Source organism: Schistocerca americana, chromosome 3 (genome assembly GCF_021461395.2).
Source record: "Schistocerca americana isolate TAMUIC-IGC-003095 chromosome 3, iqSchAmer2.1, whole genome shotgun sequence".
NCBI classification, from domain to species: Eukaryota; Metazoa; Arthropoda; class Insecta; order Orthoptera; family Acrididae; genus Schistocerca; species Schistocerca americana.
In genome coordinates, this window is record NC_060121.1 from 746845424 (window position 1) to 746869071 (window position 23648).

General features: G+C 43.1%; 1 protein-coding gene across 1 annotated transcript in view; it reads right to left on the bottom strand.

Moving 5' to 3' along the window:
* The window catches only part of LOC124606361, a 155031-nt gene that overhangs the window by 49281 nt on the left and 82102 nt on the right, over window positions 1–23648 (bottom strand). Inside the window, exon 5 of the mRNA XM_047138343.1 lies at window positions 13840–14048. Within this exon, the coding sequence (XP_046994299.1) occupies window positions 13840–14048 (209 nt within the window). The remainder of the gene's footprint in view (window positions 1–13839; window positions 14049–23648) is intronic.

Below are 23648 nucleotides of genomic sequence, written 5' to 3' on the forward strand. Positions count from 1 at the left end.
GGACTGTAGAGATAACACGCGGTCTTGCATCATTTTGTTGTAAGATACCATTGTCATATCGTCGGTACCACATAGTCGACGACCTTACCAAATACCTACTGTAACGGCTTGTCTCCAAATTACCGGTTACACGGACCGGAGGTGATGATCGTATTATAATATATACCACCTATTTTTACGTCCGTATGACTAAAACGAATTCAATCTGGAAATGTTCTCCTCAGAAATTCCACAATACATTCATCGTACTCACAACAGGGATTCGCCTGTAAACACGACGTGGTGATATTCCTACGTCCAGTGTTGTCGTTCGACACACCACTACCGGCACATCCCCCGCAGCTGCTGCGTCAGTGAAAACCGTAACAGTTACAGTCGTGATGACAGTCCTTGGTACTCGAGACGTCCTCGTCGTAGTTTTCGTTTGAATACTTGCGTTGCTTAAGACAAACCCATTTCCTGACACACAGTACGTGACGTGGCTGCATGATCATGGGCGGGCGAGTGAAGTATACAACTGTCTTCTCGGACGCTAGTCGTGTGAAGCCATGATCTCAGATCCTGCATGGCAGTGAGTGTGGCCGTTGTGAATTCAACGATTCCATATTTTCTTGACCGTCCTGGGATCCCAACCAAAGCGAAGCGATAAACCACTGGATCGACAAGCCACGAACTTACCGCTGTCAAGTTCAGACATGTGCAGGTAGATATTTCTCCTTCTTACATGCTCTTGTTTCCCCCTCTCTCTCGCACCCCCCCTCCCCACCCACCCACCCGCCCACCCACCCACCCACCCACCCACACACACACACACACACACACACACACACAAATTCAAATCTGATTGCTGCATGAGAAGCAAGCAACATAATCTTTCTTCCGATAAACGAAATAGTTCGAAATTGATGCAATTTTGTGCACGTACAAACCATCAGCAGATACGCAAATAATTAGACAAATGTTGACTTTTCGTACTTTGGCAGTCACATCTCGACTAACTGAAATATTGACACGGAAATATAGTACCGAATAATATGTTTAGCCACGGCTTTTGGCGGTTTCTGGGACGGTTTTCGACAACTATAACTGCATATTGATCAAGCTCTTTGTCTATCAGACTACCATTGTACCATCTCTCAAGTATGGGTGTGAGGCCTGCATAGCCTTCAGAAGACGTATTAACCACCTCCAGACGTATTATCAGCGCTTCCTCAGAAGAATACTGAAAATGACATCCAGCGTGTCAAAATCCTCGACAAAACAAGTACTACCGTCATAGAAGCCATTTTCATGAAACACCAAGTTCGTCTGCTTATTATCCACATACCAGACAGATACCTATCAAAACAGTTACTCCAAACCCAAGTCAAAGAAGTACAAATTAAATAAAGAAGACAACTGAAATGGTAGAAAGACGTTTTGATGTGATCATAAAGAAAGAAGAAAAAGCAACTCAACGCCGATAATCGGGAAACCATTGTCTCCGATTGTCTGAGATGGTGTCGATCTGTTTAAAATGGTACACGATACTCCGAACAATAACAAGGAAGACTAAGATCAGACAAGTCGAACCATCAGAGAGAGATAGAGAACTTCATGATAAATAATACGCATCAACCCGTGGTTAACATTGACAGGAACTGTTCTCATTGGTGTAGAAAATGTGGTTCCGGGACTGATCTCCTCATCCACTTACCAACTAATGAAGGGAAATGAACCTCGTGAAATACAAAACATAGTCCTCAACAATATCTGTGGGGATGATATGCTTACTGTTGCAAAGATGTGTACCGCTCAAGAAAGGTTCCAGAGTGTATCAGAGAACATGTTATCAGGCCTGACAGGATATAATAATGGGTGTTAGCATACGTGAAATGGTCAGTGAACACTTTGAATTTTAAGTGTTAGTCAGGGAGTATGCAACCAGTTTTTTGTGGTTTTTTAATGTTCTATAAATCATTGTCACGACTTCTCGTTGTGATGTATAATGTACCAGTAGGTTTACAAATAAAACACTTTTATTGTGAAAACATGACCACGTGCTCGCCATTTATATAACTTTTTTGAAATCTAGGTTCACAATAATATTTAAAAAATATTATTCAGCAACACACATATCATCCATTCACAAATTCATCTATAAAATGAAAGGAGCTGTCAAGTGAAAATTATTCCAATTTCAGCAGATAACATAGGTGGAAAGCCATCATTGTGATTGACGATGTTGTCGACTGGTCAGATAGAGCAATATCTAGGCATGTGATTCATTTGGATGTGATAATGATCAGATGTCTAGCTGACAAGGAACGTTAGTGAAACCATACTGGTAATTACGGTTCTAAATGTCCACATGTAAAGAGAATAAGAGAAGACCACTTTGTTTCTCGGCATGCACGTCGTAACCCCGCTCGTCTTCTGCTATCATCACGTGTCATTCTTTGTCGTTAGTTAGAGAATAGCAGAAACTTGTTACTAATTTACGTCAATACTTAGGCAGAGAGCAACACAACATAGACGGCTCATGTTTGTTATGATACCGTACATAAGATACAAGGGTATCTGATTAGATGCACTGAATCATTTTCAGTGAGGAATCTCATCATAGCCTCTGATGACCATTGACTAGGAATATTATGTGCCAAGGGGAGAGAACACCACACACAGTGTTGCTGAGAGACACGTCGTTGTACTCCCTGGTTTCGAAGTGTGGGGAATTACAGGATATGACTTAGAGTCACCATGGTAGCTGTTCAGGGAGAATGGTACCCCATAGACATTCTGAGGTATGTTTCAATTCTCACAGGACAGTATCATGATACCATCATTCAACAAGACACTATAGTTCTCTTGCCTTTGTGTTCTGCCTGACGGGCCAGCAAAATCCTCGGACTCAGCGCAGGTGGACAGTATATATTGAAAGTCAACTTCACATCAATACCCAAGATATCGTAAGCCAAAACACCTCAGTAAGCACGGAAACCTCTCAAATGAATCAGTGCATGCATCCAACTCCATTAGCATGCAACATCAAACTGGCAAGGGAGCGGCAGTTTTCTCGCTATTAGTTTTGTTGATCAGTTAACTGGATTTTGTAATCACTGAACTAAAACCATAAAACGAATGAATTCGTGACGTTTCATTGCACTTACCCCTCTCTCTTCAGGTAGGCGTGTTCATCGGCAATGAGCTAATAAGAGACAGTGCATGCCTGGATTGTTGAAGGACGGAGAAGAAAAAGCCATTAAAGGAAATCACGGAAAATGTAAATTTGGATGGGCAGGTGGGATTCGAACTGACTTTCCTAGAATACGAGTCCAGAGACCTACCAATATATCACCTCGCAATTTATGGTGACAAGGATGAACCTGAAAATGTCATACTGCCTCCTCGAGCACCTACCATTCTTTCAAGGTATATTCTCGACACGGTGTCGTACTAACATGGAGTGACAACTGTCAGTATGGCTAGAACCCATTAAGTACGCCAACAATTGGCTGCCGTCTCTAAAATGTATGAAATGCCTTGCAGTGTGGGTCATTATAGTGTTAGCATCTTGGACTTGCTGACTGGTATTTAACGTTATCAATAAGAAATGTCGCTCTGTGTGTTTCATTAACGTCCACTTCATAATCAACCAGGAATTCTAGTACCTTACCGAAATGAGAGAGAAGAACCTGTAATGCGTAATTTGAAGATCGCCATTATAAATTACATTGTCTGTGGAGTGTTAAATTCCACTGTGTGCAATAACATTTGGGAATATATCTTTAACAATGCAGATATCTGGAAAAGAAATTTTACCTTCTAGTAGTAAATGCTGAATGTCGTCTCAACGTATAAATAGGAAATCAGTTACCAGCGACGACGTTGAAATAAGTGTTTGGTTCACAGTTATTTTACTTCACGTTGAACATGTTAACACGTGATTTTTCATTGGCATTTAATTAGTATGTAAATTCATGTGTTGTTATATCTATCGACTACAGAAGTATTGGGTAAGAAAGATGTTTTCATAGTTTGTGTTCACAATTTTTTGACACTGAAATGTGTGGAAGCTAACAGGAGATGGAAACAAAACTGTATACAACGAAAGAAGCCGACACTCTTCTCATCTTCTTCATTAATGTTTACTGCTTGTGTCCTCGGATTACATTTATAAGTTTACCTCCTCTTTTAGTTTCTGCGAGACTTATTTCGTCAATATAAAACTTAGTTCAGACAAATTCGTTTCCATTGACTTTCTGCGACATGAATCGTTACATCCTAAAAGGGATGCAGTAGCAAATAATGACCATGTCCTAAGGATAGGACAGCGGCAAATACGCTGTACTAAGTAGTACACATAAATGATCGGAAATATTGCCTAGATGAAGATTTATAGTGGTATGGGGTTTGCTACCGCCGTAAAATGCAGTAGGGTTCTTGACATAATAAAATGAGCAAGTGGTTCAGATTATATGTTTAAACATAGACAGAGCGCCAACTCGTGAGGGTAACGTCTTAGATCTCCTGGCAACAAACAGGCCTACAGTTATCGAATCAGTTAACATAGCGGAAGGTATCAGTTACCATAAGGCTGTGATAGCATCTATGACGACGGGTCCTAGAAGGAATGTTAAGAAAGGTAGGAAGAGTCATTTGCTCAGTAAGAGTGACAGGACACAATTTTCAGAATATCTCAGCAGTCAGCGTCAAATATTCGGTGAGAGGACGAAGATGTGGAGAACAAACGGAAAAATTGCTTAGTAGTGGAAAGGCGTCATGACCTGATGAGATACCTATAAGATTCTATAAAGATTGTCCAAAAGAACTTGCTACTCATCTAGCAGTAATTTATCGTAGATCCCTTGAGCAACGAAAGATACCTAACGACTGGAAAAAAAGCGGAGGTCATTCCCGTTTTTAAGAAAGGCCGTAAGACAGATCCACACAATTATAGGCGTATATCGTTGACGTAAATGTGTTGTAGAATTATGGAACACGTTTTATGCTCAAGAATTACGACGTTTTAGGAAAATGAACATCTCCTCTATAAAAATCAACATAGACACCACAAATAGAGATCCTGCTAAACTCGGTTCGCTCTGTTCCTCCATGAGATCCACAGCGCAGTGGACAATGGTGCTCAGGTTGATGCCGTGTTTCTTGATTTCAGTAAGGCATTTGACAATATCCCACATTTATGTTTAATGAACAAAATACGAAATTACGGGGTATCGGAGCAGATTTGCATTTGGATTCAAGAATTTCGTGCAGATAGAACTCAATACGTCGCTCTTAACGGCACTAAATCGACAGATGTAAAGGTAATATCCAGAGTACCACAGGGGTTATAGGATCGTTGCTATTTACAATGTATATAAATGATCTAGTAGAAACCGTCGGATGCTCTTTAAGGCTATTTGTAGATGATGCAGTTGTCTATACCAAAGTGACAACGCCAGAAGATAGTAAGAATTTGCAGAACGACCTGCAGAGAGCTGATGAATGATGCACTCTCTGGAAATCGACCCTGAACGTAAATAGATTTAATACATTGTGCATACTCATAAAGAGAAATCCACTACTGTACAGCTACACTACTGATGACAAACGGCTGGAGACAGCCTCTGCCGTAAAGTATCTAGGAGTAACTAGCCAGAGCGGCCTTAAGTGGAATTACCACACAAAACAGATAGTGGGGAAAGCAGACACCAGACTCAGATTCATCGGAAGAATTTGAAGGAAATGTAACTCATCTACGAAGGAAAGAAGTGGTTTGTAAGGCGCTTGTTATCCCGATTCTTGAGTGTTGGTCATCTATCTGGGATCCCTATCAGGTAGCACTGATAGAGGAGATAGAGAAGATCCAAGGAAGAGCGGCACGTTTCGTCACGGGATCATTTAGCTGACGAGAGAGCGTTACGGACATGCTAAACAAACTCCACTGGTAGACCTTATGGGAGAGACGTTGTGCATCACGGAGAAATTTGCTATTGAAATTTCGGGACAGCAATTTTCAGGAGGAGTCGGACGACATATTACTTCCCCTACATACAGCTCGCGTATTGACCACGGGGAGAAAATTCGAGAAATTAGAGCCAATAAATTGGCTTACCGACAGTCATTCTTCCCCCGCACTATTCGCGAGTGGAACAGGGTTGGAGGGTTCAGATAACGGTACCGGAAGTACCCTCCACCACACACCATTAGGTGGCTTGTGGAGTATAATGTAGATGTAGATGAGAGAACATACATTTACTATTCTCTTTGGCAAACTAGCTGAAGTTATTATTGGCGACGACAAAAATTTTATTGTAAAATACAAACAACCCAGCAGAAAAGTGTTATTACAAGTAAGCAGTCAAAAGAGGTAAACGAACTGAGGAAACAGATATCAGGAAGATTAGATACAGGCCACTGACAATGAAAGTGAAGATAAACTGTTGTTGAAAATGGAATCATGTGCCTTCATATTTCGCTGAATCGAATTTGAATAGAAATATATTTTTAGGAAACTGGAGTTCTCAGAGAATAAAATATAAGTAATTTCACTGACGCTGATTTTTTTCAGAGGAACATTTCTTCGAATAAATTAGTCTCTTATGATTAAACTAACCTCCGACCGAAAAGGCTGTCTCTACTTCCTAGTCACGCAGCTCTTCAATTTTTCTCACACCCCGGTTTCCAACAGCGCTCGGAAGACCGGACGATCACCCATCGAAGTGCTAGCCAACCCCGACAGCGCTTAACTTAGATGATATAATGCGAACGGGTGTTACCACTGTGGCAAGGCCTTTGGCAATCTGTTATGACAGCAGTTTCAAAATTACTGGTCATGCAGTTTCAAGACGAAAATGTTCAGCTACTTTTAAATTTGCTGGAGACACGCTTTTTGCCGTGAAGTCTGTTACTGACTAGCACCAATACGCCTTCGTAGAGCGACGTGGTACGTCTTCATTAGTGCTGACTCCGTAAAGTGACTTTTTGTGGCGGGTTCCCTATGAAAAGATTTCGTAGAATGATTTCACTAAAGTGTTATGAGAATCCGTTTCTCTCTACCGATGGAGAAAGGAAATCATCGTAACATTACTATACCTACAAACATAAAATATTAGTACCCATCATTTGACTTAAGTTGCAACAGATTATTCTTAGCAGAGGTGTGTCACATTCGTCGATGAACGCAACACGAGCTAATCCTCAAACTTATAGAGAAAATTGAAGGACGAACTTCGGAAAAATTCAGCCATAAAAGATAGTCTGATGAATTACAGAATCGAAAATAATCAGAAATAAAGTAATGGAGGAATATAAGTGATATGTCTTCGACCAGCGAAAAAGCTTGCGCTGTATGAATGCCAAGTAATTGCCTCTGTACCTCAATGGTCAACGTCTCATGCAATGCAGAGGACCCGGATTCAGTTCTTGATGACAGTACCTGAAAGGGGTACCCTCAGTCTTGTGAGGTCACTTAAGTAGTTACTTGACTGAAAAGTAGTGGCTCTGGGGCCTAGAAAGCCGACAACGGGTGGGAGAGCTGTGTGCTGAGCACCGACCCCGAGCCTCTCCAAACCGCATCTGAAGTCCTACGACAGGGGATGACACGGCGTTTTTTGCTATCTACAGCTGCCTTTAGTATCGTGGAGGTATTCCTAGATGCGTCAGCACATGTCCTAGCAAGCTGTCCCTTTTTACTGTCAGTGTTTTCTATTTGCTATGTACTTCGCCGATTCTGAGGAGAAACCCCTCATTCATAATTTTATCACTCCACGTTTTTTTGAACAATCCTCTGAAACTTCACATCCCAAACGCTTCGATTCTCTCCTCTTCCGTTTTTCCCACTGTCCATGATTCCTTAATATACAATGCCGTGCTCCAAACGTACATTCCCAGCAATTACTTGCTCAAATTAATACCTATGTTTTTATACAAAGAGGCTTCTTTTGACCAAGAACACTTTCTTTACCTGTGCTAGTCTGCTTTTATACCCTCTTTGCTTCATCCGATATGGGTTACTTTCTTCCTAGGAATCAACAAGTTTAATCTCAAGCTTTTCAGTATCCTCATTTCTGCTACTTCTCATTAGTGTCGTCCTTCTTCGGTTTACTCTAATCCATATTCTGTACCCGCCAGACTGTTCATTCCATTTATCTGATTCTGCAATTCTTCATCACTTTTACTGTGGACAACCTTCTGTCATTCACTTGACGTTGAGGCCACTGGCTATGCTTAGCGAGGGAAATCTACTTTAGTCAATTTAGATCTCAGCCTGGCTTCTGGTAAATTGCATATTTCAATTTATCCCGGAGCGTACCTGTGGTCTTTGAATGTGTCTAAATACATCTGAATACGATTAATAGGATACATTAGGATGAAACTTCACATACCGTCCTCCAAGTAAATATTAATGTAATTTGTAGAATACAATGCATTAGACACGTCCAATGACGACAGCTAATTGGTTGATGACAAGCAGGCGAATTAAGAAAGAGAAGAAAGCTATTTGCTCGCTCTACGAAGACAGCGGGTTCGTTGCCTCGACCTTGGTAGGACAAGGGCCATAGCATGCCGACGTGCCGCTATAAAAAGGAAAAGTTGCGCCGCAGACAAGGCGAGTGTGGTACGAGAACCGTGCGACCGCTACAGAGCTGGGTGTCAAGACCAGCGGCGGAAAGCGCAGAGTCACGGCAGCCGCAGAGAAGGCAGGGCCGCTTTCGTTTACACCCTGTCGTAAAAAGGAGAAGACAAACAATGATTTCTCAGCTGCACCACGGGCCTGCTTTCTTGGAAATTCTGCACCATTACCTAATTCTCTAGTGTGCTACATCTCAAGAGAATCTGAGGACGAGAGAGTTCCGTAGGTGCAGACCCGGAAAGATTTCAAAAATTATTATTACTGTTATTGTTGGTGCTGTTGTTATTGCTATTATTGTTTTACTTCTAAGGGGCACTACAAAATTTACAATGGTCCTGCGAATACAGTGTTAAATGTTGGAAGTGTACATTTACTCTGGATTAAAGCTGATACCTGCCCGCTGGATCAATAGGTATGCTACACTGAACAGCCAAACAAATTGGTACACCTGCCTAATATCGTGTAGGGCCCTCGCGAACACGCAGAAATATCGAACACGACATGGCGTAGATTCGACTAATCTCTGAAGTAGTGCTGGAGGGAATTGACAACATGAATCCTGCAGGACTGCCCATAAACCCGTAAGGGTACGAGTGGTGGAGATCTTCTGAACAACCCAGATATACTCAATAACTTTCACGCCCGGGGGGTTTGGTGGCCAGTGGAAAAGTCAAAACTCAAAAGAGTGTTCCTGGAGCCACTCTGTAGCTATTCTGGGCGTGTGGGGTGTCGCATTGTCTTTTTGGAATTCCCAAGTCCGTCGGAATACACAATGGACATGAATGGATGCAGATGATCAGACAGGATGCTTACGTACGTCTCACCTGTCAGAGTCGTATCTTGACGTGTCAGGGGTCCAATATCACTCCAACTGCACACGCCCCATACCATTCGGAGCCTCCACCAGCTTGAACAGTCTCCTTCTGACATGCGGGAGGCATTTTGTATTTGAATACCCTTACACGTCCATCTGCTGATGCAATTTGAAACGAGACTCTTCCGAGCAGGCAACATGGTTTCAGTAATCGACAGTCGAATGTCGGTGTTCACAGGCCCAGGCGAGGCGTAAAGCTCTGTGTCGCGCATTTCAAGGGTAAACGATTGGCCCTTCCACTCCGAAAGCCCATTTGAATGATGTTTCTTTGAACAGTTCGCAAGCTGACACTTACTGATGGCCCAGCTTCGGAATCTGTAGCAATTTGTGGAATTGTTGCTCTTCTGTCACGTTGAACGAGTCTCTTCAGTCGTAGTTGGTCCTGTTCTTGCAGGATCTTTTTGAGGCCTCCGCGATGTCGGAGATTTGACGTATTACCGGCTCCTTGATATTCACGGCACACTCGTGAAATGGTCATACGGGAAAATCCCCAATTCCTCTCTATCTCGGAGATGCTGTGTCCCATCCCTCGTGGACCGACTGTAACACCAAACTCACCTAAATCTTGGTAACCTGCCATTGTAGCAGCATTAACCCATCTAACAACTGCGCCAGACACTTGTTGTTCTATATAGGTATTTTCGATCGCAGCGCCGTATTCTGCCTATTTACATATTTCTGTTTTTGAATACGCGTACCTCTAACAGTTTCTCTGGCGCTTCAGTGGATATTCACTAAGCATCTAGTGACATCGGTGACTTGGTTTCGGCCACCGGTAACGAGACAGAAGTTCCACCCTAACTCTGCCTTCATTACTGAATAAGTAGTCCTAACCCCATTTCTATAGTGAACGTTTCACTCAAAACATAACAAGAGTATGTCATTATCGTTAGACATATACTATCTGATCAAAAGTATCCATACTTACACATATAAAGAAACAACTTTCAGTATTTGCAACGGTATTTAACGCAAATAGCGTAGAAGGACGTCCTGATTACCAACGCTCATTACATTTCCCAAGATTTTTATGTTTTGTAACATATATTTTTTTAAGAATTCAATAATGGCAGATGGCCGTATAATGCGTCCTTCGATGATAATAGGTGAACAAGGTTCATTTGGAGTACTGTAATCTATCTTACTTAAGTAACTTCCGCTATCAGTATTGATAGTCCCTGAAATTCTGCAGAACAAAATGCAACCATTCGCACGGCACGACGGGTAAGAGGGCATAGAACATGACGGTTATCTCAGTACAGTTTCCGATGTGAGATATTCAACAATCGACCGTGTAACGTTATCGCAGTCATTAATTTTGTTGCTTGGGGGACTTCAGTCAGTACGAAGATGAAGATGTTCCACAACTGGTTGAGTTTGTATCGTTTATTTGTGTTAGTATTTTCAAATACTCGTACAGTAACAAGTTACGTCAAAATTTGTGCAAAACACAGAGTGATAAACATATAGAATTATGTTAAGAAATAGTTATGGTTTCTCAAACATATACATATACTCTTTAATACATAAATTTTAATGATTTTATTTTTGCGCAGACATAGTTTTGACGAAATTTGCTTCAGCGAAAGGATTTAAAAATCTCGAAACTGCTGTAAGACAAAAAAGGTTACAAATTCCGTCAGTTATGAACCCATGTTTTAAAAAATAAAATGACTCTGAGCACTATGGGATTTAACTACTTAGGTCATCAGTCCCCTAATACTTAGAACAACTTTAACCTAACTAACCTAAGGACATCACACACATCCATGCCCGAGGCAGGATTCGAACCTGCGACGGTAGCAGTCGCGCGGCTCCAGACTGTAGCGCCTAGAACCGCTCGGCCACCCCGACCGGCCCCATGTTTTCATTTAGCTATTTAGTCATCTGTCTTGACGTCAGCGTAATGTGCACCAAACTCGCGGACAAACGATCATCAGTGAACATTGAGAATAGACGATGACACACATGCAGCACGTTCCATCTTCCATCCCACACTTGACATGAAGATCTACGTGTCCGTCACCGCCATGATGATAGCGCTATCATCCCGCGCTAATGTCACATTCCGCCGTCTGCTGCTGGACATATGAATTGTTATGTTCTCATCGGTCCACGGTAGTCGTCCTCAAAGACTACTCTTTTGTTCGTGAAGACCTGGAGAGAGTAGGAAACGCCAATCAGGTTACACCGGACGTGCCATCTAGAGAAGCGCCGGCACTGCGAGACTTTGACGTTTTGGGCTCCTGGGAACGAGCAGCACATCTGTGCGCTGTTTCGCAAGGCAATCCAGTTCTGCGGGCGCCGGGCGACGGCAACGGTGCCAGACACTCGGAGTGGCGACCGTTACGCTGAGTGCGGACGCAACCGCGGAGGCCAGGCGGCGCGACGGCCGGTCTGCTACTGGTTTGCCCAGTAACCGAGCGACCCCGTGAACAGCTCGGGGACGGATGTTGGGAAACACTGGGCCACCACCTGTGGGGCATCCGGCAACAGTCCGAATCCGTGCCTCGGGAGGAGGGCAGAACTCTAGCCAGCATAGCAGGCCCCGACCAAAGCCCATTTACAAGGGTTTAGGAAAGTCCGATCCATCTCCTCTGGGCTAGACAAAAGTGCCCTTTTCACCACATACTGGATACTAGCTCTGGAGTCCACAAAGGTCAAGTCGATAAGCCTACATGAACGACCAGAAATAACATGCCTCACAACGCATCCAATGTTGGCACTGAAGTGCAGATAGGATCAGTTTAAACTATAATGGACGCTGTTGGGTCATGTATAATAGAATTGGCTAGAGGACTAGAGAGAGAGAGAGGTCCTAAATATACCTTCCAAAAATTTGTAAAATTGGTTATTATGCAAACTGTGTGCGTTTCTTGGTGTCTTACGATGCTTCTGACAAACGACTACTTACTTCTATCGTAGAAGTGATGTAATATTCGTCCTTGCCATTCAATCTGGTTCAGTATCTTATTTTTTGTTAAGACTTGTACGTTAAAGTGTAAACTTTTTAGCTATCCCCGCCTTCCGAATTTTGTCGGCCAGCTAAACAAGTTTATGTTTCACAATCATCTAACTATGTCTTTATAGTTCTGAGGATGTCTCCCGCAATAAGGAAAAAAACGTTAGCAACGGAAATATGCGTTGTATTGGTGCCTAATCCCCACAAACTAATGTGGCCAAGTATACAAATACCGACCGTAAAAGTCCGCACTCTATGAGTTAGTAAAGAAGTTGGTGAAAGCTCTGGACAAGCAAGAAGAGATGAACTTAATTTCATCTACCAGACTGCATTTGATCTGCGATTTCTGCGATGCAAAATGGTTGCTTCTCACTGTCTACGTTGCAAAAAGTAGAAGAGTAACTGGCTATTAATAAGTGTAAGGGTTCTAAAATAAGCGGAGGTTCGAGTCCTCCCTCGGGCATGGGTGGGTGTGTTTGTCCTTAGGATAATTTAGGTTAAGTAGTGTGTAAGCTTAGGGACTGATGACCTTAGCAGTTAAGTCCCATAAGATTTCACACACATTTGAATACTTTTTCTAAAATAAGCAAACAGTAAAATACATGATAAGAAGTCTGGATTTACCAACATGGGTTTGCAGTTCACTGCAGAACGATTCTCCTGCCAACGATGCACATTTCTCACTGATGAGATGATGAGGGAAATAGGGCTAGTATGGAGGCATAAAGGCAGTCGTTTTCCCTCCCTCCATTTTCGAGTGCAATATAAAATGATGTGACGAGTTGAGGTGCATGGTATCCTTCACGATACACCATAAATTTGCTTGCGGAATATGTAAATGTAGATCACATTTCATGAAGATAACACGTCTGGTCAGAAAAGTCGTTTGTCGTTAGGAAGAGGCAATGAAATTCAGACACAAGTTACTGTAACATGCATTTTATTTACCAGTTATAGCACACTTTGCTTGTCAACTATCCCTGTCCGTAATGAACTTCGCCTCGATAACTTTTTAACCTAATGAAGAAGATATGGGCACTGTACTGGGGTACTTCGTTGACCCTCCTGTATGAGATGTCTAGATGGAACCAATTCACTGCAAAAATAATGGACGAAGCACAGTACTCTAAAGGGGACTACGTCGAGAGAGATTTCTTATCTCTCACTGCTGTGAATATTTTCATCTTTCGCTACTGGGCCACCTGGAAATAGTTTGCCAAACTGGTCCCATGTGTAAAACCCGCTCCTTATTTTGTACGTGACTCTTTATGAGTATTCGTCAGATGCATTGATGTTCATTCCAGTCTTCCAACAGACCCCCAGTACTTAGACGAGCAGCACTGCCTGAGATGAATGGGGGGAAACTGGCTGGGGCGCGTATCATACCTGCTAAGCTCGTTGGAGACGAGGTTGCTGTGTGGGCTGTAGCGCGCCGGCCTCTTGTACATGCTGCAGACTAGCCGCTCGCGGCACGCCTCCTCGTTGAAGCCGAGCTGCGCGAACACGTTGTCCATGCGCTGCAGGATGGGGCTGTAGAACGGGTCGTACGCCACCTGCACCGTCGTGGCCGCCGGCGGCGGCTTCGGCGTCAGCACCTGTGGCAGAGGGCGGCGGTGGAAGAGGGCTGCGTTTGCGTACAACAGCGTACTCAGCTAGAGAGACAATACTCACATGCTATCACGCGCCAGACAGATCAATCATCAAAAGAGAATAAGAGCTATGACTTACATAGCTCTACTAAAGAACTAGTAAGTGCACTAGAAATTCATTGAGGTATAAGAGGCAATCAAAAAGTTCCTGTTCGAAGGCCGTACAGTCCAGAATCGGTAGTCAATCAGGAAAAATCGCCGTGAGGATTAAGGTAAGTGTCCCATCGATGCACCAAGTTGTTTCGTAAACCACCGTGTCCCGTTTCGTGAAGAAGTCCGTTACTGCCTGCTGCAAATTTTTCCGACATGAATCTTCGATCCTTCAGGACCTTTTTTAAGGAGCGAAGGCGTGATAATCGAGTGTCTCCCACCAGCTTTTGTCACCTGCAACAATGCGCTCAAGGAACTTGTTGCGTCTTGTGTTGAATCGCAACCAGCACCTAACTTAGCGCACATTTCCACGATTACTTTTGAAAAGGCATGCTTCCCCATACACATCATTCACTCTTTGATGGAGGCCAGCAGGTATTTTTCCTTCGGCAGCCAAATAAAAGTAACAGGACGTTGGTCTCGTTTGGGCGCAATTGGTAATAACATCACCGTAGTTCACATTTCCGCATTAACCGCATGCATGTTGTATATCCGTATCTATGTCGTGCTACGTTGCATATATGCTGCAGAAATTCCCTCAAACAGATACCTTTTGATCGCCCCTTATAAATAGAACAAACTGCGTCAAAGTGAGACAAGGCACTTACAGATCCGTAAATTAATTCTACAGAGTTTTAATTTCTTTGAGTGTAGTTACCTTTAGCAAATATTTGTTATGGGGCCTATACTGAAGGAGATGGGCGAAGCCAGTATCAAAGTATAAATTTTTTCCCTTTCCAGTCTTCAGACTGATTTCATGCGGCTCACCCCGAATTCCTCTCTTGCGCTAACCTCTTCATTACAGAGCAGCACTAGTACTACACATCCAAATTTATTTGCTGCTTCATTCAAATCTCTGTCGTTCCCTACTCGTTTTACACTCTACATCTCCCTCTACTACCATGAAGGTCATGTCTTAACTATGCCCTATCATACTGTCCCTTCTATTTGTCAGTGTTTTCGTATGTTACTTTCTTCGCCGATTCTGTGGAGTACTTCCGCCTTCATTATCCTATCAGCTTACACATTTTCTAACTTCCTTCCACAGCAACATACTTCAAACCCCTCGATCCATTTCATTTCCGGTTTCCCCATAACCCGTGACTCACTAACATACAGTGTGTCCTCAAAAATTATCTCAGAAATTTCTTCCCCAAATCAAGGGTTATGTTTGACACTGACAGAGTTCGTTTGGCCATGAATGCCATCTTTGTCTCTGCTAGTCTGCTTCTTACTTTGTCCTTGCTTCGCCCGTCATTGGTTCTTTTCCTTTCAAGGTAGTAGAATCTTTTAACTTCGTCTGCTTCGTGATCATCAGTTTTGAAGATAAATTTCTCGTCATTCTCACTTCTGCTACTTCTCATTACTTACGTCTTTCTTCAGTTTACACTCAATCCACATGCTATAAGCATTAGACTATTCCATTCAGTAAACCCTGTAATTCTTCTTCAGATTCACTGGGAATAGCAACGTCATCAACGAACCTTATCACTGCAATTCTTTCGCCCGAATTTTTATTCTAAGTTTTTAACACTTCTTTTATTTCCGACATTGCTTCTTCGAAGTATAGACTAAACAATAAGACCGAAAGACTACTCCGTGCCTTACACCCTTTTCAGTCCAAGAACCTCGCTCTAGGTCTTTCATCTTATTGTCCCCTGTCGCGTCTTGTACATATTGTATAAAATCCGTGGTTCTCTATAACTTACCCTCTTTTTTTCAGAATTTCGAACATGTTACACCAATTTACATTGTCGCTTTTTCCAGGTCGACAAATCCTTTGGACATGTCTTGACTCTTCTCATCAAGCGCAGCGTGAGGACTGCCTCGCTGCTGCCTTTACCTTTCCTAAAGCCAAACTGACCGTTACCTGATAAATCCTCAATTTTCTTTTCCCTTCTTCTGTATAGTGTTCTTGTCAGCAAGCTGGATGCTTGAGATGTTAATCTGAATGTGCGACAATTCTCTCATTTATCTGTTCTTGCTGTCTTCGGAATAGTATACGCGATATTTTTGCGAGAATCTCATAGTATGTCACCTATCTCATACACTCCTGGAAATGGAAAAAAGAACACATTGACACCGGTGTGTCAGACCCACCATACTTGCTCCGGACACTGCGAGAGGGCTGTACAAGCAATGATCACACGCACGGCACAGCGGACACACCAGGAACCGCGGTGTTGGCTGTCGAATGGCGCTAGCTGCGCAGCATTTGTGCACCGCCGCCGTCAGTGTCAGCCAGTTTGCCGTAGCATACGGAGCTCCATCGCAGTCTTTAACACTGGTAGCATGCCGCGACAGCGTGGACGTGAACCGTATGTGCAGTTGACGGACTTTGAGCGAGGGCGTATAGTGGGCATGCGGGAGGCCGGGTGGACGTACCGCCGAATTGCTCAACACGTGGGGCGTGAGGTCTCCACAGTACATCGATGTTGTCGCCAGTGGTCGGCGGAAGGTGCACGTGCCCGTCGACCTGGGACCGGACCGCAGCGACGCACGGATGCACGCCAAGACCGTAGGATCCTACGCAGTGCCGTAGGGGACCGCACCGCCATTTCCCAGCAAATTAGGGACACTGTTGCTCCTGGGGTATCGGCGAGGACCATTCGCAACCATCTCCATGAAGCTGGGCTACGGTCCCGCACACCGTTAGGCCGTCTTCCGCTCACGCCCCTACATCGTGCAGCCCGCCTCCAGTGGTGTCGCGACAGGCGTGAATGGAGGGACGAATGGAGACGTGTCGTCTTCAGCGCTTCTGCCTTGGTGCCAATGATGGTCGTATGCGTGTTTGGCGCCGTGCAGGTGAGCGCCACAGTCAGGACTGCATACGACCGAGGCACACAGGGCCAACACCCGGCATCATGGTGTGGGGAGCGATCTCCTACACTGGCCGTACACCACTGGTGATCGTCGAGGGGACACTGAATAGTGCACGGTACATCCAAACCGTCATCGAACCTATCGTTCTACCATTCCTAGACCGGCAAGGGAACTTGCTGTTCCAACAGGACAATGCACGTCCGCATGTATCCCGTGCCACCCAACGTGCTCTAGAAGGTGTAAGTCAACTACCCTGGCCAGCAAGATCTCCGGATCTGTCCCCCATTGAGCATGTTTGGGACTGGATGAAGCGTCGTCTCACGCGGACTGCACGTCCAGCACGAACGCTGGTCCAACTGAGGCGCCAGGTGGAAATGGCATGGCAAGCCGTTCCACAGGACTACATCCAGCATCTCTACGATCGTCTCCATGGGAGAATAGCAGCCTGCATTGCTGCGAAAGGTGGATATACACTGTACTAGTGCCGACATTGTGCATGCTCTGTTGCCTGTGTCTATGTGCCTGTGGTTCTGTCAGTGTGATCATGTGATGTATCTGACCCCAGGAATGTGTCAATAAAGTTTCCCCTTCCTGGGACAATGAATTCACGGTGTTCTTATTTCAATTTCCAGGAGTGTAGATTCTAAACTAGAATAGTCCTTTGGTTGTCACATCCTTCAGTGACTTTAGAAATTGTAACTCTAATATTGGATGCCCTATCTCTTCTAATTCAACTCCAATTTCTTGTTCTATATCGTCATGAGACAATTCTTTCTCCTCTTATAATCCTTCAACGTACTGTTCCCACCTACCTACCTCTCTCTCTCTCTCTCTGTCTTCTGAATTTGACAGTAGAATATATATTGCACTCTTAATGTTGCCATTGCTTTTCGTTTCACGGAAGTTAGTATTGATTTATCTATATGCTGAATCAGTTTTTATGACGGTGATTTATTTTTCGATTTCTTCACACTTTTCCTGCAACCATTGCGCTCTGCCTTCCATGCTCTTCGTATTTATTTGATTTCTAAATTATTTATATTCCTGTCTTTTCCTGGAAAATTTTATGCCTCCTATTTTCGTCGATCAATTGAACTATCTCTCCTGTTGACCATGGTTTTCTTTGCAGTTACCTTCCTGGTACCTACTATGTGTTTGTCCGTCCAACATCTGTGACTGCTATCTTTATAGCGTCCACTCCTTTTCAACTGTGCAGCCTACTGTGTCTTCTTTATCGTAGTATCCTCATCTTTACCGAATTTCAAACGCACCTCATCATCCCTCAGTATCTCACTTCCGTCCACACTCGTTCTTCAGGACGATTCGCGTGAACTTCAGTTTACTCTTCATTGTTACTAAACAGTGATCTGAATCTGTATCTGCTCCTGTATATGGCTTACAATCCAATATTTGATTCGGAACCTTTGTCGGACCATGATGCAATCCAGCTAGAGTCTTCCTGTGTCTCCAGGGATTTTCCAAGTATACCCCTCCTTTTGTTATTCAGCTATTACTAGCTGAAATTGATTGATACTTCAATTATTCATTCTCTCCTCTGATTCCTACTACCAAGCCCGTATCTCTTTCTTCACTCCTTTCCCCACAACCGCATTTCAGTCCCCAATGACTATCAGATTACCGCCTCCCTTTACATACTGAATAACTCGTTTAATACCCTCATACAATTTCTGTATCTCTTCATCTTCTGCTTGAGATGTCGACATGTATACCTGGACTTCTGCTGTCAGCGTTTGTTTGCTGTCAAATCTGATAACAACCCTAATACTGAACCACAGTGACGCTCTCTCAACCCTACCTTTCAAATCATAGCAAATTGTACTGCCGTTAAGCCATCATCTGCTGCTGTTACTATTAGCCTTTCTGTTCTAACCGGAAAGCCTTACCTTTTTTTCCATTATACTTTACTTCTCTGAACGCACCCTTCTCCTGCCCCCACTCTTCCCAGCCTTTGTATTCCCTTGTCAGGTTTTACAGTTTCCCTATTCTCTACTAAGTTCTAACTTCTAACACTCCCTGTTCAAACTTGTAGAGTGTTACTGTTTCGTTGGTTATTCCATCTTTTTATGGTGGTTTCTTCTCCTTGAGATCCTAAATCCAGGGTCTTTTGACAGTGGAGAGATCATCATCCCTCTTGATTTGATTTTATCAGGGAAGCAGAAACAAAATTGGTCATGCTCGCTGCTGCCCTCACTGAAACAGAGTTTATTGTGAGTCATCGCCCTTTCTCAACTACAGGCCTTTTATACACTGCTTTCCATTGCCTGCTGAATCCTCATGCCTTTGATCATTGCTGATTCTTCCGCCTTTCAGGGGAAGTTTCCCGTCCAAGGGCAAGATAGTGCCCTGAACCTCTGTCCACTTCTCCAGGCTCTTTGACAAGGCCATTGGCAGAACGAATATGATTTCTTATGTCATTGCTAATGGTTTTCATTCAAAATTTATGTTGTGACTAGGTTCGACCCCGTGAGGGAGGATGTTTTGCTTACTTACCAAAGACGCAACCCCCAGACAAAGAGGTTTCATCTTTTATTGTCAGCAGTTAAAAATACAGGGTTATTACAAATGATTGAAGCGATTTCACAGCTCTACAATAACTTTATTATTTGAGATACTTTCACAATGCTTTGCACACACATACAAAAACTCAAAAAGTCTTTTTAGGCATTCACAAATGTTCGATATGTGCCCCTTTAGTGATTCGGCAGACATCGAGCCGATAATCAAGTTCCTCCCACACTCGGCCCAGCACGTCCCCATCGATGAGTTCGAAAGCATTGTTGATGCGAGCCCGCAGTTCTGGCATGTTTCTTGGTAGAGGAGGTTTAAACACTGAATCTTTCACATAACCCCACAGAAAGAAATCGCATGGGGTTAAGTCGGGAGAGCGTGGAGGCCGTGACATGAATTGCTGATCGTGATCTCCACCACGACCGATCCATCGGTTTTCCAATCTCCTGTTTAAGAAATGCCGAACATCGTGATGGAAGTGCGGTGGAGCACCATCCTGTTGAAAGATGAAGTCGGGGCTGTCGGTCTCCAGTTGTGGCATGAGCCAATTTTCCAGCATGCCCAGATACACGTGTCCTGTAACGTTTTTTTCGCACAAGAAAAAGGGGCCGTAAACTTTAAAACGTGAGATTGCACAAAACACGTTAACTTTTGGTGAATTGCGAATTTGCTGCATGAATGCGTGAGGATTCTCTACCGCCCAGATTCGCACATTGTGTCTGTTCACTTCACCATTAAGAAAAAATGTTGCTTCATCACTGAAAACAAGTTTCGCACTGAACGCATCCTCTTCCATGAGCTGTTGCAACCGCGCCGAAAAGTCAAAGCGTTTGACTTTGTCATCGGGTGTCAGGGCTAGTGGCAATTGTAAACGGTAAGGTTTCTGCTTTAGCCTTTTCCGTAAGATTTTGCAAACCGTAGGCTGTGGTACGTTTAGCTCCCTGCTTGCTTTATTCGTCGACTTCCGCGGGCTACGCGTGAAACTTGCCTGCACGCGTTCAACCGTTTCTTCGCTCACTGCAGGCTGACCCGTTGATTTCCCCTTACAGAGGCATCCGGAAGCTTTAAACTGCGCCTACCATCGCCGAATGGAGTTAGCAGCTGGTGGATCTTTGTTGATCTTCGTCCTGAAGTGTCGTTGCACTGTCATGACTGACTGATGTGAGTGCATTTGAAGCACGACATACGCTTTCTCGGCTCCTGTCGCCATTTTGTCTCACTGCGCTCTCGAGCGCTCTGGCGGCAGAAACCTGAAGTTCGGCTTCAGCCGAACAAAACTTTGTGAGTTTTTCTAGGTATCTGTAGTGTGTCGTGACCATATGTCAATGAATGGAGCTACAGTGAATTTATGAAATCGCTTCAATCATTTGTAATAGCCCTGTACAGTTTATATGACTACATCCGTTAGTAAAGGTTGTGAAATATTCGCTTTTTCATGTTGGCCAAGTTTCTGCGCAATGATTTTTCCGTCTGTGTTATGCTTAATGAATTATGGTCCGGTTCACATGTGTAATGTTCAGTTTTATAATTAAGTAGGAAACAGGGGGATGAACCTAGCTAACGCCAGCAATTGCGTTCGTCGATCCGACTTGTCATGTCAATAATTACGTTTTAGTTTGATGCTTCCATACGTTGACATGAAGACACATATATATATATATATACATATATATGCTAGAAACCCGTTGAACTGACAGCAAGAAGTCGAGAATTTCGAGTATGGTTCTTCTACAAATGTGGAGAATGATATTTGCTGTCTATTAAAGTCGCATGGACAGGCAAGGACTTTTTTAAAGACGGCACTGCTTTCAAGAGAGTCCGCAGAATAGGGTTCATGCAGGATTGAGCTCCTTTGCACATCAAACTTTCAGTCCAACAGCTGTTATGATCACGACTTGCCAATAACAGAATCCGTATTGTGACCTCTTCTTGTGAGGCTATTTTAGAAACTACAGGTGCACATATATTGACCGATGTCATTGGCAATGTTTAAAACAAATTATTTCCCAACATATAGCAGGAATAATAAGAGTTTAGAGAGCGACTCTATACATAACTGATTCACAGTGACAGCAAAATCACTACAGTAGTTTTGCATTGATGATTGTTACATTACTCTGCGTTTTATATTGTACCGTTTCATGATTGCATATTACTTGCTTTCGCACGCAGTGAAGATATTTTACCGGAAATGAAGCTAACTTGGGTAGCAAACAGAATAAATCATATATATATATATATATATATATATATATATATATATATATATATATATTACTACTCTGTTACAAGCCACCAGAGACCACTGTCTCTTCTGCCAAAATACTCAGAAAATGTACTTTAATAACCACTGAAATTTTATAAGCGTAGGCTTCCGTGGCCATTGTCACAGTTCTTCTGGGTCTGTGACCACTTAGACAATGTGTAGCATTTTTACACAATGACAATGCGATCACGGACCTAAAAGAATTTTATTGACTTTAAGTCTTTAGTCAGTGAACTGCTTGTGCATTGGTAGGTGTGGTGTGAATCATGTCTTACAATTTTTTATTTCACTCAGCAATATTGCAAACATGAGCTTATTATAGAAATCGGTGACTCTCTCAGCTGGAGATCACTGTACTATTGAGATAATATCCCCAGTTTCAGTGTTAACAGAAACCTATAGATACAGTATTTCTGTGGAAACGACATTGCATCACTGTTAATGAAGTCTGGATTATTTTGGTTTTTGAAACGTTTCGTACCACTGGATCATCCAACATTTGAATCGTTATAACGTTATTTTACGATTTGCAACCGTGAAAACTGAGTTTGAATGTGATACAAGGATATGACTTCAACGGTTTTAAAGACTCCGGTTTAAGTTGGCATCTGTGTGACTCAACGGAAGGTGTAGAGTGACTGCAGGAGGATATCTGCGAAAGTGGCCCACGTGGGGGTTTCGCCGTATCGGCGTTCGTCTCCGGAGACAAGAAAAACAGGACACAAAGTAGGACTGTGCTTGATACGAACTTTCGCTCGCTGCTGGCAGTGACCACAGGCATCGGGGTTATTCCGCTAATCTTCTAGCGAGGCATTCCATTCGTCACGGCCTTCTGTGCACTCCTTTTTTGTCACACAAGCTGTGAGAGGTTGTGGGTGGGGGGGGGGGGGGGGCAGTGGTAGCAAGAAATAAAGGAGACCCCATAAAACAGGACTAAGTTGTGATGTTGCACGTACGACACATTGTAGATGATCTTCGTTCTAGACACTGTAGTACGTATAGCCATCTTCTGAAGACTGAATTATGCTCCACATTCGGTACTTTCCATGTCTTGTTTGAAATATCTCATTTATGCTTAACTTCAGCTTACAAAGCAGAATTCATGAGTAGACAGTTCATAATGCAACTTTTAACGAGCATTTCTGAACTGTGCATATTTTTATCGACTAGTGATGCACTATATAGCCATTCGTATGAATAACAAGTACAAGCATGACAATGGATCACATAAAACGCGATAAATAGTTCTGCAATACACTGGTCGGCTAATTTTTCCATCGACGTCTTTGAACAACGACGGACACCGGACTTAATTCTTGATACGGAAGAAAAAATAAAACAATGGTTGTCTCATGTACACCCGTAGAGGCAAAAGTATTTAACATTTCTCGAATTTAGTATGTGTTTTCCTGTGGTCTACAAATCATGCAAGTGCCTAAAATTCGTTTACCTGATTGTAATACACGCCTTTCACGGGTAAGCTCTCAGTCTGATTTCTAAATTTATTTGCATCAATCTACAAGAAATTAGGTTTTTTATAATTAAGGCTGGATTTCTCTCTGACTTTAACACAAGGATGGTAATGCAATAAAAACGCCTCTTGCGTTAGAGAAGAACACTTTTTTTTATGTTTCTGAGCAACAGTCGTACAATGAACACACTACCATTCGACTGTAAACAGTCAAATGGTGGTGTGTTCATTACAAAAAAAAGCTTAATATTGTCGAACTTTTGTTTCATTTAATGATTGGTTCTTTTATTCTTGGGTAGTAAGAATA